Source organism: Marmota marmota, unplaced genomic scaffold (genome assembly GCF_001458135.2).
Source record: "Marmota marmota marmota unplaced genomic scaffold, marMar, whole genome shotgun sequence".
Classification (NCBI taxonomy): Eukaryota; Metazoa; Chordata; class Mammalia; order Rodentia; family Sciuridae; genus Marmota; species Marmota marmota.
The window spans coordinates 3,453,723-3,467,609 of record NW_025999925.1 but is presented as its reverse complement, the minus strand read 5'-3'; the positions used below and the strand labels follow the sequence as shown (position 1 = coordinate 3,467,609).

At 31.7% G+C, this 13,887-nt stretch overlaps 1 protein-coding gene across 4 annotated transcripts in view; it reads left to right on the top strand.

Annotated features, from left to right (window-relative positions):
• Fcho2 (FCH and mu domain containing endocytic adaptor 2) overlaps window positions 1-13,887 on the top strand; it is a 124,839-nt gene that overhangs the window by 90,006 nt on the left and 20,946 nt on the right. For all 4 annotated transcript variants that reach the window (XM_048800145.1, XM_015497807.2, XM_048800144.1 and 1 more), the window contains exons 14-18: window positions 953-964; window positions 1,476-1,500; window positions 2,927-2,969; window positions 4,292-4,383; window positions 10,740-10,843. In XM_048800145.1, coding sequence (XP_048656102.1) covers window positions 953-964; window positions 1,476-1,500; window positions 2,927-2,969; window positions 4,292-4,383; window positions 10,740-10,843 — 276 coding nt within the window. The remainder of the gene's footprint in view (window positions 1-952; window positions 965-1,475; window positions 1,501-2,926; window positions 2,970-4,291; window positions 4,384-10,739; window positions 10,844-13,887) is intronic.

Below are 13,887 nucleotides of genomic sequence, written 5' to 3'. Positions count from 1 at the left end.
CTGTTTTTTTTTTTTTTTTTTTCCTGTCTGTTACTATAACACTAGCTTCTGAGGGAAAAACAAAACATTACTAAAATAAATCTTTTCATTGATAATGTCATAGTCTGAATTCAGAAATATTATACTGTCAGGGAAATGTCTGTGCATTATCATAATTGATATTAAATCTGTTTTTCTTGATAATAAAGAATAAAAGTTCTCCCATTTTATATTATCTAATTATATGTTTTAGGTAATATCTCTCTCTCTCTCTCTCTCTATATATATATATATATATATATATATATATATATATATGGAAAAATGTTTTTTTCTCCCAAACATGTACTTTGGAATTTAATTGTAGAACTCCCTCTCCCCCAGGGTGCTAGGGATCAAACCCAGGGTGTTGTACTTCCTAGGCAGGCACTCTACTAGTGGGCTATATCCCCAATCCAAAGAAGATTTCTAAAGTGGTGTTTTATTGTATTATTACTGTGTAACATCAAGAGTGATGTACAAGTGGTGTGAACTATTAAAATTTTTTATTGTGTAATTTAAAAACATTTGTGTAAATAAATAAAAGCCTAGATGAATGCTTGTATATATCAAAATAGTAAGTATCTCTCTGGGTAGTGAGGTAGAGGGGAGTTTTGAATTTTATCTTTTGTGCTATTAATTTTCTGTTTTTTTTTAAGATGAACATAAATTAATTTCATACTCAGAAAATGAATAAAAAAATTTTTCAGTTAATATCGGATTTGAAAAAAAGGTATCTTTGAGTATATTTTGTTGTCCAATTTGCTTATTTAAGCAATCTTTTCTGCTTGCCTCTAACAATGTATGTGTTTTAAGGTATGTATATTTTAGGTGTGATTCAGAAGGGAATAGAAAAATTATTAGAGCAGGAAAGTAGGGTACCTTAAATTCTATACTGAACACAATGTCTTTCTTTTTCTTTCCATGTACTTAGAGACACAGTCCGGTAAGTGCAGTATTTTGTATTTTTGCTCATTGACTTTTTAAAAAACATTGTATTGTTTAAATCTTGATTTTTAAAATATTTGTGTTAAATTATTTAGATTAGTAGGTTATATATTGTATCTTACTATAGACATTAATGTTTTAATATTTTAAGAACATTTTCTTGCGATTGTAGTTACATGTTTTTTTTAAATTTTTTAGTTTCATTTTTTAGTTGTTGATAGACCTTTATTTTATTTATTTATATGTGGTGCTGAGAATCAAACCCAGTGCCTCACACATGCGAGGCAAGTGCACTACCACTGAGCCCCAGCCTCAGCCCCTGTATTTTTTTTAACTGTAAAACAACTGTTGAATTTTTTCTATATTTTATGTAAATACAGTTTATAATTAAGCAAATATAATAAAAACAGGTTAAAACTAGATTCCTGGTATTAGCGTTCTACCAGATATTTCATTACAGAATTAAATTATTTATTTAGTAGTACTTAGTTTTTGCATTTCTGTTTTAGGTACAGATGAATCGGAATTCGTCTAGTAAGTTTGACATCTTTATTGGTTATTTTATATACCTTAATTTATCAGGCAATTTGATAGTCTTGTTGCCTTATGTAGTTATAGAAATAAATGGTCTTTTCATCTATTACCAGTTTTTAATGATGGATTAGAAGCACACTTATTATAAACATAAAACAACTTATCTATATTATTTCTTGGGGCACTAAGAGACACCTTAAACTTTAACATGTGTCTACAAAATTTTTCTGAAATCAGCAAAACCAAAGAGTAACTACTGATTAAGAATCTTAAAAATGTTTAATTTTCATACTCTGTAGGAGCCAAAAATCATTTATAAAATAAGTAATCTTTAGTTTTATCTATTTTTAAATCATATGGATAATTTCGGTTTTGTTATATGGTTTGCAAATAGGAAATTAGTAATAAAATCTTCAGGGTGTTGGCACCTTTTGCAAAGTCATGCATTAAAAATAACAAGGGTTATGGGAAAAATACAAGTTGAGACAGCAAATTCTAAAGCTATGTAATTTTGTAAACAGAATGACTAACAAAACCCAAAACATCAATCCTAATTAAAATTTTAGCACAGTTAAAAAGACTTATTAAATTCATAGTACGTACCAAAATTAATTTAATTTTTTTTCATTGAAAAAGATATGTCGTAGTAGCTTAATGATAGAGATTGTGGGGAAAATGAAGATAAATGGAGAACTTTTGAGTTATGGAGATGAGGGCAAAATGTAGAAAGATGGAGAAGAGTACAATAAGTATTTTAAGGCAGAATAAGGAGCCAAACTGAACCAAATGAAAGAATGTAGTATGATTGGGTGTTGTGTACAGAGAAGTACTTCTCTGAAGTTTGTTGCAGCTACCCATATTAATTTACTTTGCATTCATCAACTAGTGCTTGGTAATGCATACCATTAATGTGCAGGGGAAGTTGCTTATGCTCCCAGCATGACTTTTGTGGTACTAATGTGATTCTCCTGTTTATTACTTGCTTATGAAATGAGGCACATCACAAATGCAAAAGGTGATAACAGACTATTGCTCCAGAGTGCTATAAAAATTTTAAGTTTTTGAAATAGGACTTCCTTCAATAGTTAGTCACTACTTTTAGTCAATATAATAATTACTAATACATATATGTATTTAAACATTTCTTGTAATTTTAAAGTTACAGCCCTGTTTTATCATCTGTAACCAGTAATTTTATTTTAATGAATGTTGTAGTTGACTTAAATAATTTCTTACTGAAGATGTTGGAAAAAATAAAGATTGAGCAGAAATTCAATTTAACTTACTTTTTCTTCATAATTGTCTCTTAACACTTCCAAAATTTAAATTGTTCATAGCACTGGGATATGTGAAGAGTTTTTGTTTTCATTAAAGTGTTTTATTTCTCATATTATGAATTTTTTATACAATTTTGTTTTTTAATTAGATGAGGAATTAACAAAATCAAAGCCATCTGTTCCACCCAATGAGTAAGTTCTGTATTTATTTATTTTTTTGAGCAGACTTTATTTTTTAAAAAGGTTTTTTCAGAGCAAAATTGAGAAAAAGGTATAGAGGTTTCTTAACTTCCCTATCAAAATCCCTCACCAGAGTGGTATATTTGTTACAGTTCATACACCTAAATTTTGACACACCTAAATCACCCCAAGTCTATAGTTAACATTGGAGTTTACTGTTTGTGGTGTACATTCTGTGGGTTTTAAAAACACATTGTGGCACATATTCCCCATCATGAGTATTTTTACTGCCCTCAAAATCCTCTGCTCTGCTTATTTCCTTCCTTTCCATCACATTTAAATTTTAAGTATCCTCCTCTTGTTCTTTTTTTCTATACTTTTCTGTAGCTTACCTCTAGAATTTTAATTCTAGTAAAGTGTTCTTAAGCATTCTCTTTTCTAAACTGTGAAATACCATATTGAAATTTTAGGATGATTTTTCTTTAAATGTGTTTAACTGCAATTGGCCTTGGTGTCCTCACTACTTCTAAATAAATGATGATATCCTAAGCTTATATATGTCTGTATTTCAACTAGTTATTCTCATGAAAATGTTCTTATTTCTTCTTTCAGTTCTGTTTTTATTTTTGTTTTTGTTTGATGCTGGGGATTGAACCCAGGGGTGCTTAACCACTGAGTCACTTTCCCAACCCTTTTTATTTTTTTGAGACAGGGTCTCACTAAGCTTCTTAGGGCTTCACTAAGTTGCTGAGGCTGGCCTTGAACTTGTGATCCTCCTTCCTGCCTTAGCCTCTGAGTTGCTGGGATTACAGGTGTGCACCACCACATACCCAGGTCTTCCTACAGTTTTGACTGTTACTTTATAGACTGTATTTTGTGAACTTCAAAATGGGGAAGTGTCTCAATTAAGATAATATATCTGTAAATCACTTAAATTTTCTGTTCAAGACTGGGTGCTAGGTGTGTTTCAGTAGAGGTGAGACTGTTTTAGAATCAAGTAACTCTGTGTGTTTGGACAATTCATTTAGAATCTGTATGCTGCTTTTCTTCATTTGCAAAGCTGAAACCATTATTCTCATTCCCATGGTTAAGGGAGTCTAATAAGGCATGATTAAGGGAGATTAATCTTCCCTATTTTCTCCTGCCAATTTATTGTAGGTTCTGTTTAAGTACTTGTTTTATTCAGTTTATTAAGTCATATAAACCATTGGCAAAATATCCAACTTTTCAATCATTTCGAGTAAGCTGTTAGAATTCTACGAAACAAATGTGACTAATTTTTATACTAATAATATATTATTGTGTTAAAATCTTTTTTTTTAATGGTATGGTAGAAAAGGAACCAGTGATTTACTTGCTTGGGACCCCCTATTTGGACCATCTCTTGATTCATCATCTTCAGCTTCACTAACTTCATCATCATCAGGTAAATATATATGCTTTTTCTTGCTCTTGCTCTTGCTCTTGCTCTTGCACTTGCACTTGCTCTTGCTCTTGCTCTTGCTCTTGCTCTTGCTCTTGCTCTTGCTTCTGCTCCTGCTCCTGCTCTGGTTCCTGCACCTGCTCCTGCTTCCCTCCCCTTCTCTTCCCTACTCTTCTCTTTACTCTCTCCCCTGCTCTTGTTTTTTCTTTCTTTCACCAGAGGAATACAGTAGCCTCTTTTTTTTCTAATTGATTTATTTACCACTTGTGTCTTGTATTTAGTGATCCAAAACCTTTTAAAATTTTTCCTCTGATCATATTGCCAGATAGATATAATTTCATACTAGTTTGGTTAACTTAGTGTAAAGCTACTAAGACTTAAAGAATAAAAATTCAGGGCTGGGATTGTGGCTCAGGGGTAGAGCGCTCGCCTAGCATGGGCGGGACCTGAGTTTGATTCTCAGCACCACATAAAAATGAAGGCATTGTGTTTAAAAAAAAAAAAAAAGAATAAAAATTCATCAAATATCAACGGTGTTTAAAATTGATATATTTATTTCTAGCTATCATTCTATATAATTGCCCAAATAATAATTCTTATTATTTATAGATAATTCAAATACATAGATATGCATTAATATAATGTCTTTTCTTGATGGGCATTCAAGTTGCATCTGATTTTCTAGTATTATGTACATCAGTGGAAATAATAAATTTTGTGTACATTTTATAATATCCTGTGATAACTTGTATAAAATATATGGGTCATAAGATATTCCCATTGATATTTATTGCCAAACTGCTTTCCCGAAAGGCTTTAACACTACGCAAGCAATATATGAAAAAATTTGATGAATGCTTTTTAGTCGTTGCTTTGGTAAGAATGTAGAGTTGATAGGATTGCAGTTCAAGACCAGCCTTAGCAACTTAGTGAGACCCTGTTTCAAAGTAAGAATTTAAAAAGGGCTGGGATATAGCTCCAGTGGTAGAGTGCCCCTGGGTTCATTCCCCAGTACCACCAAAAAAGGAAAAACTTAGAGATAATCAGCAACTTCTTCAAGATAGTATAGGTAAGAAATGATAGAGACAGGATTCAACCTGGATTTTACTAATTTGAAAATAATTTTTTGAATTTTTCACACTCTGGCAGCTTAAAAAAATAAGCTATGTTGAAACATTTTACTATTGATGAATATTAGTATTTAAAATTAAACTGTTCAGGGCTGAGGTTGTGGCTCAGTGGCAGAGCGCTTGCCTAGCATCATGAGGCACTAGGTTCAATCCCCAGCACCACATAAAAAAACTAAATAAACAAAATAAAGTTATTGTGTCCATTTACAACTAAAAATATTTTTAATTAGACTGTTTAAGGAGTAAATATTTTTAAAATCAACTATAAGTAGATTATAGAAAAGCTTAATCCTGGACACTGTTTGAAATTTTGAAGGGAGGGTAATCTGTACCTAATGCTTATAAAACAGGAAAAAAACAAAAAACACACTGATAGTTGAACATACTCTGAAGTAACCTTATAAGCTTTCTGAGTGGATGTGTGTTACTGTTTAGTGTTACAAAACTAACCTTACAATACACTGCCCGAGGAAAGTAATTGTATAACAAAATTGAAATTGTTATAGAGGTCTCATTTGTGTTTGGTACAGATATAAGAATGATGTTTTGTATTTAGAATGAAGAGTTATAAGCAGTAGTGTTGAATTTTTTAATATCATTTTATGAGTGATTAAAATCTTTAATAAAAATTTTCAAATTGGTTATCACAGAGACTTTAGTTATATAATGTCTTCATAATTCTGCTCATTGTTTCTTGCTATTTTATTTACTGCGTACAGTCTTCCATTTAAAAAAAAAAATTGTCCCTCTTATTACCTGTCTGAAAAATGTTTCACCCACACGACTTTCATCTTATAGAAAAAAAAAATCATTTCATCTGATGTTTGGAATATGTTAGAATCCTCACCTTTTGCTGATTTTTCAATTTATACTGATGTTTTATATCTTCCTATAATAATATGAAAAATGTCATAGATTATATTGTCCTTCAGAAAATGTTAGTGATGTTCAAAAGAGGCAATTATCCTGTTATATAGAAATTGTTATAAAAACTTCTTGTGAACAGGATTAATTTTGAAGTAAGCTGATCAATATATTAATATGATTTTCTGTTTTAAAAACTTTCCCTAAGTATGAAATAGGCATTATGTCTTCAATTTTGATCCAGCATTTTTTGCAATGCACTTCTCCCCGAATCTTAACATCATCTATTCAAGTACCATTTGCATATTTTAGCAAGCTCTATGTTGTGAAATTATTCCTTTTTGTCCTTTGTGTCTTTCAGAATCTTAATTCTATCAGTTAATAACTGATAAGTTTTAAAAAGATGTGTTGCATCTTGTACCATGTAGACTATAAGTAAGCATACAAGTTTATTTCATACATGAGCATATATGATCATTCATGTATGTGTTTTTTAAATTTAACATAAATGTCTCCTACCTCCCCTTTGGTAAATACTCTGTCAGCCATTTTCTTCTTTGCCCATGGATTAGTGGAGTTCTTGTATTTTGCAAAAGACCCTTAAAATTATCTCTTGAAAAATATTAAGCTGGTCTTTAATATTAGTACTAGTGCTCATTTAGTCCAGTGTACTTCCTGAGACCGTTTTTATCACTGGTAAGTCAGGAACTTTGTTGAATACCCCACATACACAGCACTATCTCTTTGCCACTGTGTCAGATCTTTTTAGACTTTATACTTACTGTTATAGTTATGTTGCTTCACTGGAAAAACAAATAGTTCTGACTTAGTGTAGTTTTAGGTCCTTCATTTTATATAATTTTTCATATGTATTAGGTTTCTTATGCTCATACTTTTTTCCTCATTTAATGTAAAGTTTGAGGGCAGGGGATATAGCTCAGTGGTAGAATGCTTGCCTGCCATGGCTTGGATTCAATCCCTAGCAGCACCACTCACAAATACACACAAGAGTTTGAGCTCATGCTTTTGTTCCATGTATTATTAATTGTTTTCTAGTTCTAAGTAATTAAAATAACATAACAGAACTGTTTGGCTGTATAGATTTATATTTTAGTTCTAAAATTTTTTTGTGGCTTTGGTTTTTAGTTATTTCCTTTTATTTTGCTAATCATAAAGAAAAGAATAAGAACTCACTTTCTTTTCCACTGATATACCTAGGTATGTAATAACTGAAAATTTAGTTGAAACCAGGTCAGATTCTGGGTCTAGAAAAGTCCATCACCAGATTTTCCCCCTAATTATCTCTTTTATCCTAAAGTAACAACGCTTCCAAGAGAGTGCATTGTAAAGCTGAAAGTACTTTCAGATTCCCCAATTCTTCGGATGGCATGTCTTCCAACAGAAGCATCTCTGAAAATCAGAGTGAACTCTGCCATAATATTACATGTCCTGAAAAATACTGACAGTAGAAGCTAACAATGATGTCATCATTTCCTACATCATTAACATTGCTGCTAGACTCTAAATTAGTTACTGCTTTGTTCAGATAAAGAATGATCTGACAAACATGTGTTGTCTATTCCCTTATGTGAGAGCAGATATAGTTTAGCTCTTAATGCTGTTGTCTTTTTTACTTTATAGATAGTAACTTCCTATTCCTTGAAAAAATACATCAAATAGATATTTAGAGCCATAAGATCCACTAGTAAAAAACAAAGTACAGTTAGAACACCTGAAAATGTAAGCAGTTGTTATTAATCTCCTTCTGAGGCTACCTAATTGTTAGCTTTCCTCAAAAAGCCAGAATTGGCTGAGCCCTGTGGTGCACTTCTGTAATCCCAGCAGTTCAGGAAGCTGAGGCAGGAGGATCACAAGTTCAAAAGCCAGCCTCAGCAACTTAGTGAGGCTCTAAGCAACTCTGCAAGACCCTGTCTCTAAATAAAATATTAAAAAGGGCCAAGTATGTGGCTCAGTGGTTAAGTACCCCTGGATTCAATCTCTGGGACCAAAAAAGAAAAAGAAAGAAAGAAAAAAAAGCTTCGATTTTGATTGTTTGGAGGAACTAAACTTTACTCTTTTACCAGGAGACTTGGTTTGAGCCTTTGGACAGGCCTTCTGATCAGTAGTAGTGAAGCTTCAGGTATAAATGCCTCTATTGTGTTAAACTGTCTCACAAGCTTGAAATAACATAGGCATATGGGTCAGTGCTAGTGTCATTGATAATGAGCATATATATATATTATATATATAATATATATATATATATATATTTATTGATTTTTTAAAAGTGACAGCAGAATGCATTGCAATCCTTATTACATGTATACAGCACCGTTTTTCATATAAAGTATGTATATAAAGTATGTTGACACCAATTCATGTCTTCATACATGTACTTTGGATAATGATGTCTATCACATTCCACCAACCTTGCTAATCCCCTGCCCCTTCCCTTTCCCTCCCACTCCTCTGCCTATCTAGAATTCATCTATTCCTCCCATGCTCCCTCTCCCTAACCCCTATGAGTCAGCATTCTTATATCAGAGAAAACATTCGGCATTTGTTTTTTTGGGATTGGCTAACTTCACTTAACATTATCTTCTCCAATGCCATCCATTTACCTGCAAATGCCATGATTTTGTTCTCTTTTATTGCTGAGTAAAATTCCATTGTGTATATATGCCACATTTTTTTATCCATTCATCTACTGAAGGGTATCTAGGTTGGCTCCACAGTTTAGTCATTGTGAATTGTGCTGCTATAAACATTCATGTGGCTGTGTCCCTGAAATATGCTGTTTTTAAGTCCTTTGGGTATAGACTGAGGAGAGGGATAGCTGGGTCAAATGGTGGTTCCATTCTCAGATTTCCCAAGAATCTCCATATTGCTTTGCATATTGGCTGCACCAATTTGCAGTCCCACCACCAATGTATGAGTGTACCTTTTTCCCCACATCCTCGCCAACACTTATTGTTTGTCTTCATAATAGCTGCCATTCTGGATAATGAGTATATCTTTAAAGGAGATACGTCATAGCATAGGGAAGTACTATGGTACTCAGGTTGTTGCACGTTTCTTATAGTGAACATCTTACAGTATGAGTACAGCATGAAAGAACTAGTACTAACTGGAAGAAGGCAGCAGCCCCCGAATCTAGGCTTGATTTCTTTTTTAACTTTCTACTGTTTTCCTCAAACGACCTGAATTTTATATCTTTTATCCCTTTATGGTGATGCACTTTCTATATGATTCCTTATTCCCATGCATTTACTTACAATTCTGTAACTTTATCTTTTTCTTTAAATTTCTTTTTACAACCTGTATGCCCCTCCCATTCATTCCTGCATTCCTCCATTGTTAATCAAGAGCCTTCAACTTTACTCTTTGTTTCTCCATGTATACATTTAGGACCATTTATATGTTTTAAATTTTGTACATTTGTAAATTTTTAGAACTTGATGAATATATTTCTTTTCTCCCTTTTATATCTTTCAATCTCTGAATTATAACACATATTTTAGATTGAACCAAGAAAGTTTAAAAGTTATTTTATTTAAAAATAATTTAAGCATATTTATTTAAAAATAATTTAAGCATATTTTTCTCCATCTTCATTTCTACTTTGATTATGCTAATTCATTTGTGACTTGGTGATGTACATTTTTCAATTTCATTCAGTAATTTATACTGTGATAAGAGTTTTTAAAATTAGGAATGCAGATTTTAAAAAATTGTAAAATTTGCTAGTGGTATTACAAAACTGAACATTAAATTTGTGTAAGATTTAAGAAATGATACTATAAACTTCAAAATTAACTGAAGTGATTTAGGCAAATAATTTCAGCAAATTAACAGAATATTTTTAATGCTTTTAATTCTTAAAAATGTTACCATGTGATTCCACTTAAAAGTGAATTAATAAGTTTAATTAAGGTAAGTATTTTATTTGGAGTTCACATTATTATTCTGAAGCACAGCTACAAAGGCTTGGTTTTGATTTACTATCTATAAAGTAGATATATTGGTAATAATGATGTCTGGCCTTAAAGGGTTTATTTTCATCAGTTTATCAGATTTAATTTATATACATATAAATAAATAATTGAAAAAGGAATGACATTTACATGCATGTCAATTTTGTTGAAAGGTTAATAAATGATTGTTTTCTCAGGAATATTGTTGGTAGCTTCAAAAAAAAGCATATTTGATAGATTCCCACTATTTCAACAAAACCTATAATTACATTTTGAAAAAACATAGAAAATGAGTTTTGAATCCTAACAGTTCCTTTATAATAGAGTGTCTTTATATAAAGATTGCTACATACTAATGATTTTCTTCAAATTCTCTTTTTCCCCTCACCAGCCAGGCCCACAACTCCTCTTTCTGTAGGCACCATTGTCCCACCTCCAAGGCCTGCTTCCAGACCAAAGCTTACTTCAGGCAAACTCAGTGGGATTAATGAAATAGTATGTACTCAGGTGTTTTTTTTAAATTATATAACTGTTTTGATTTAAGATGCAAATGATATTTTTCTGTATGCCCCTGTACATTTAAATACTTTTCTACTCAGCTCCTACAAATATAGAAAAATTCCCCCAACCAATACTTCCTTCACTCTCCCTTATAGTCTCAACAATATGAAAACACCATTTGGAACCTGTTGTCTCACAATAAAGAAGCAATTTTCACATAGTTCTGTTTAAAGTCAAATATAAGGAAGTAATGGTGGTGTGTTCTTAAGACCTTAGAATTATACTTCCAGGTCCTAGAGGGCATCTAGTTCACCTTCTTTATTTTATTCATAGAGAACTGGTGTCTCTATCAGTTAATTGACTTAAAAGTGTATGGTGGGGAATATGGTCTTGAAAAGTCATTTGATAATGGGAAAAATTTGTGGGCTATATTTATAGTGAGGGTATCCCAAACCAGCCTTCTTGCCTCCATTTCATTTTGCCTCATCTTCTGTACTAATTGCCAGGATTCATTTTCTAAAAGTCAAACTTTATTTTTTTCCCTTGGTATTCATCTCCATTGGTACCTCATAATACACGTGGTTGGATGTTTTAGCTGAATGTTCAAGACTCTTCATAAAGTTGTGTTAGCAACCTGCATCACCAGACTAACTGTCCCACTTTCTCCTCTTATTCTAGCCTAGGTTCCAGCCACTTGATACTTTCCAGTGTTCTCCAAACACATCATGCTTTTTTAAAAAAAATTCGTGCTGGGGATTGAATCCAGTGCATGCTAGCACGCACTCTACCACTAAGCTACATCATGCTCTTTTATACATTCATGTTTTCTTATTGTGCTTCTTCTATTTAAAGCACTCCTCAGTTTTTTTTTAAGTTCTTGAAAATTTTTTATTGATACATTATAATTATACATAATAGTGGAATTCATTATGCCATGTTTGTACATATACATAACATAATTTGGTCAGTCTCATTTCCCCATTTTTCTCTTTCACTGCCCTCTTCCCTCCCCCTGATCTGCTTCCTCTATTGTTATCCCTTTTATTATTATTATCATCATCATCATAATCATTATTTTAATTAGTGCATTATAAGTATATTGGCAGAATTCCATATATGAACATAGCAAACTTTTTAGAACCCTAAAATTAGCTTTTCATAAATGTTTTATAATAAGTGATATTCTTCATATTCTGTTTATACAGTTTTTTGGAAATTTAATTTTTATGTAAATTTTTTATTTATATATGACAGCAGAATGCATTACAATTCTTATTACATATATAGAGCACAGTTTTTCATATCTCAGTTTTCTTAGTAGCAAGTTAGCCTCTCTCTTTAAGACCCAGCTAAATATCACCACCTAGTTTTTGATCATTCCATCGTATTTAATCATTCTATTGCTTATATACTTTGCTTATATTTCTATTAATATACATATCACATTATGTAGACTTAGTGTGTGTTTCCCTTACTGGACTATACCTTAGCCAATTTCATGTCCTTGATTTTTGCAAATGCCTGTCACATGGTACAGGAAATATTTAGGAAATATTCATCGAATAAATGAAAAGGCTTGAACACCATGTATTGAAATGATGACATTTTTCTTTTACTCCTATCCCAGTGAATTGACTTACTAGAAATGAAATTAAATATTAGATACAAGCTGCCAAGTTTTCCTTATAACAATGTCTTAATTAATATCTTTATGTTTGCTTCTTTGCAGACATTCTCTATTTTCTTAGTAAACAAATTTTTAAAATGAAGTTCATAAACTAAATGGTATGCACATTTTTTAAGACTCTTGATATTTATTGCTGAGTGGTCCATCAGATAGCATCTTCATTGTTCTAGAGGAATGATGCTCAAAGCAGGGTATCAGACTAGTAGCATAGCCATATCCAGGAACTTAGTGGAAATAGTATCTCTGAGAGGGGCCCAGAAATTGTGCATTAAAAAGGGCTCCAAGTGATTCTGATGTACACTAATGTATACTGTTTTAAAGTAACATGTATAATTTTCTAGTAGCTGTATTAAAAAAGAACAGTGATATTTTGATGTTTTGTTTTATTTAGCATATCGTTACATTTTAATATGTATTCAGAATAAAAATAATTAAAATTTTTACTTTTTTGTGTGTATGTTAAATCTTTGAAGTGTACTCTGTATTTTATACTTTATATCACATTTCAGTTTGGACTAGCCACATTTCAAATGCTATTGACTACTACATCATAATAGCATTCTAAAAATAAGAGAAAACCACTTCAGAAAAGAGCTGTTTTTGCCTTTTCCTTAAGAATTGTAAAATGCTCTTAAAAATGCAGCCACATCATTGATCATGAAGCCATGTTGCCATAAAACTATTCCCTGCTGTAGCTGATCTGAAGTCTTTTTCCAAGGTTTTTAGTTTCAGACCAGCTATTGAATTCAGTGTCTGTTCAGCCCCATTTCCTGTATCATCTTTATCTGTATAAAGATATAGCTGCATATTTATAATCTTACTGGTTGTTTTCAATGTGATGTCCATAATCGGGAGTCATCAGAAAGCTATACTCTAGGAAAAAATAATAGTTTAAAAATAGTTAAATGGGCAGGAGAGGATTACAAATTATAAACTTTTGTATAGTAAAACCTAATAGTTTATAGCATATCCATATGTTTTTATTAATATAATGAAGAGTTGACCGATTTAGTGTATGAACACTTATAGATAGGGCTGTGAGGAAAGTATCTTTCTTGTTCACAGCTTTGTACCTGGTACCTAATCCAGGGCCTGCCATGTAGTAGGCACTAAATAAATATTTGTTGTCTTTATAAGCAAGAAAATGCATTTTTTAAAAATCTATTTTTTTCTTTCTACCTTTTTATTGGTGCATTATAGTTGTACATAATGATTTGTTGTTATGTATTCATTCATACATAAAATATAACCATATAATTTGGCCAATATTACTCCCCAGCACTTCCCCCTTATCTCCACTCCTCCTACCCCATTTTTTCCTTTTTCTACTGATCTTTTTTTTTTTTTTTGG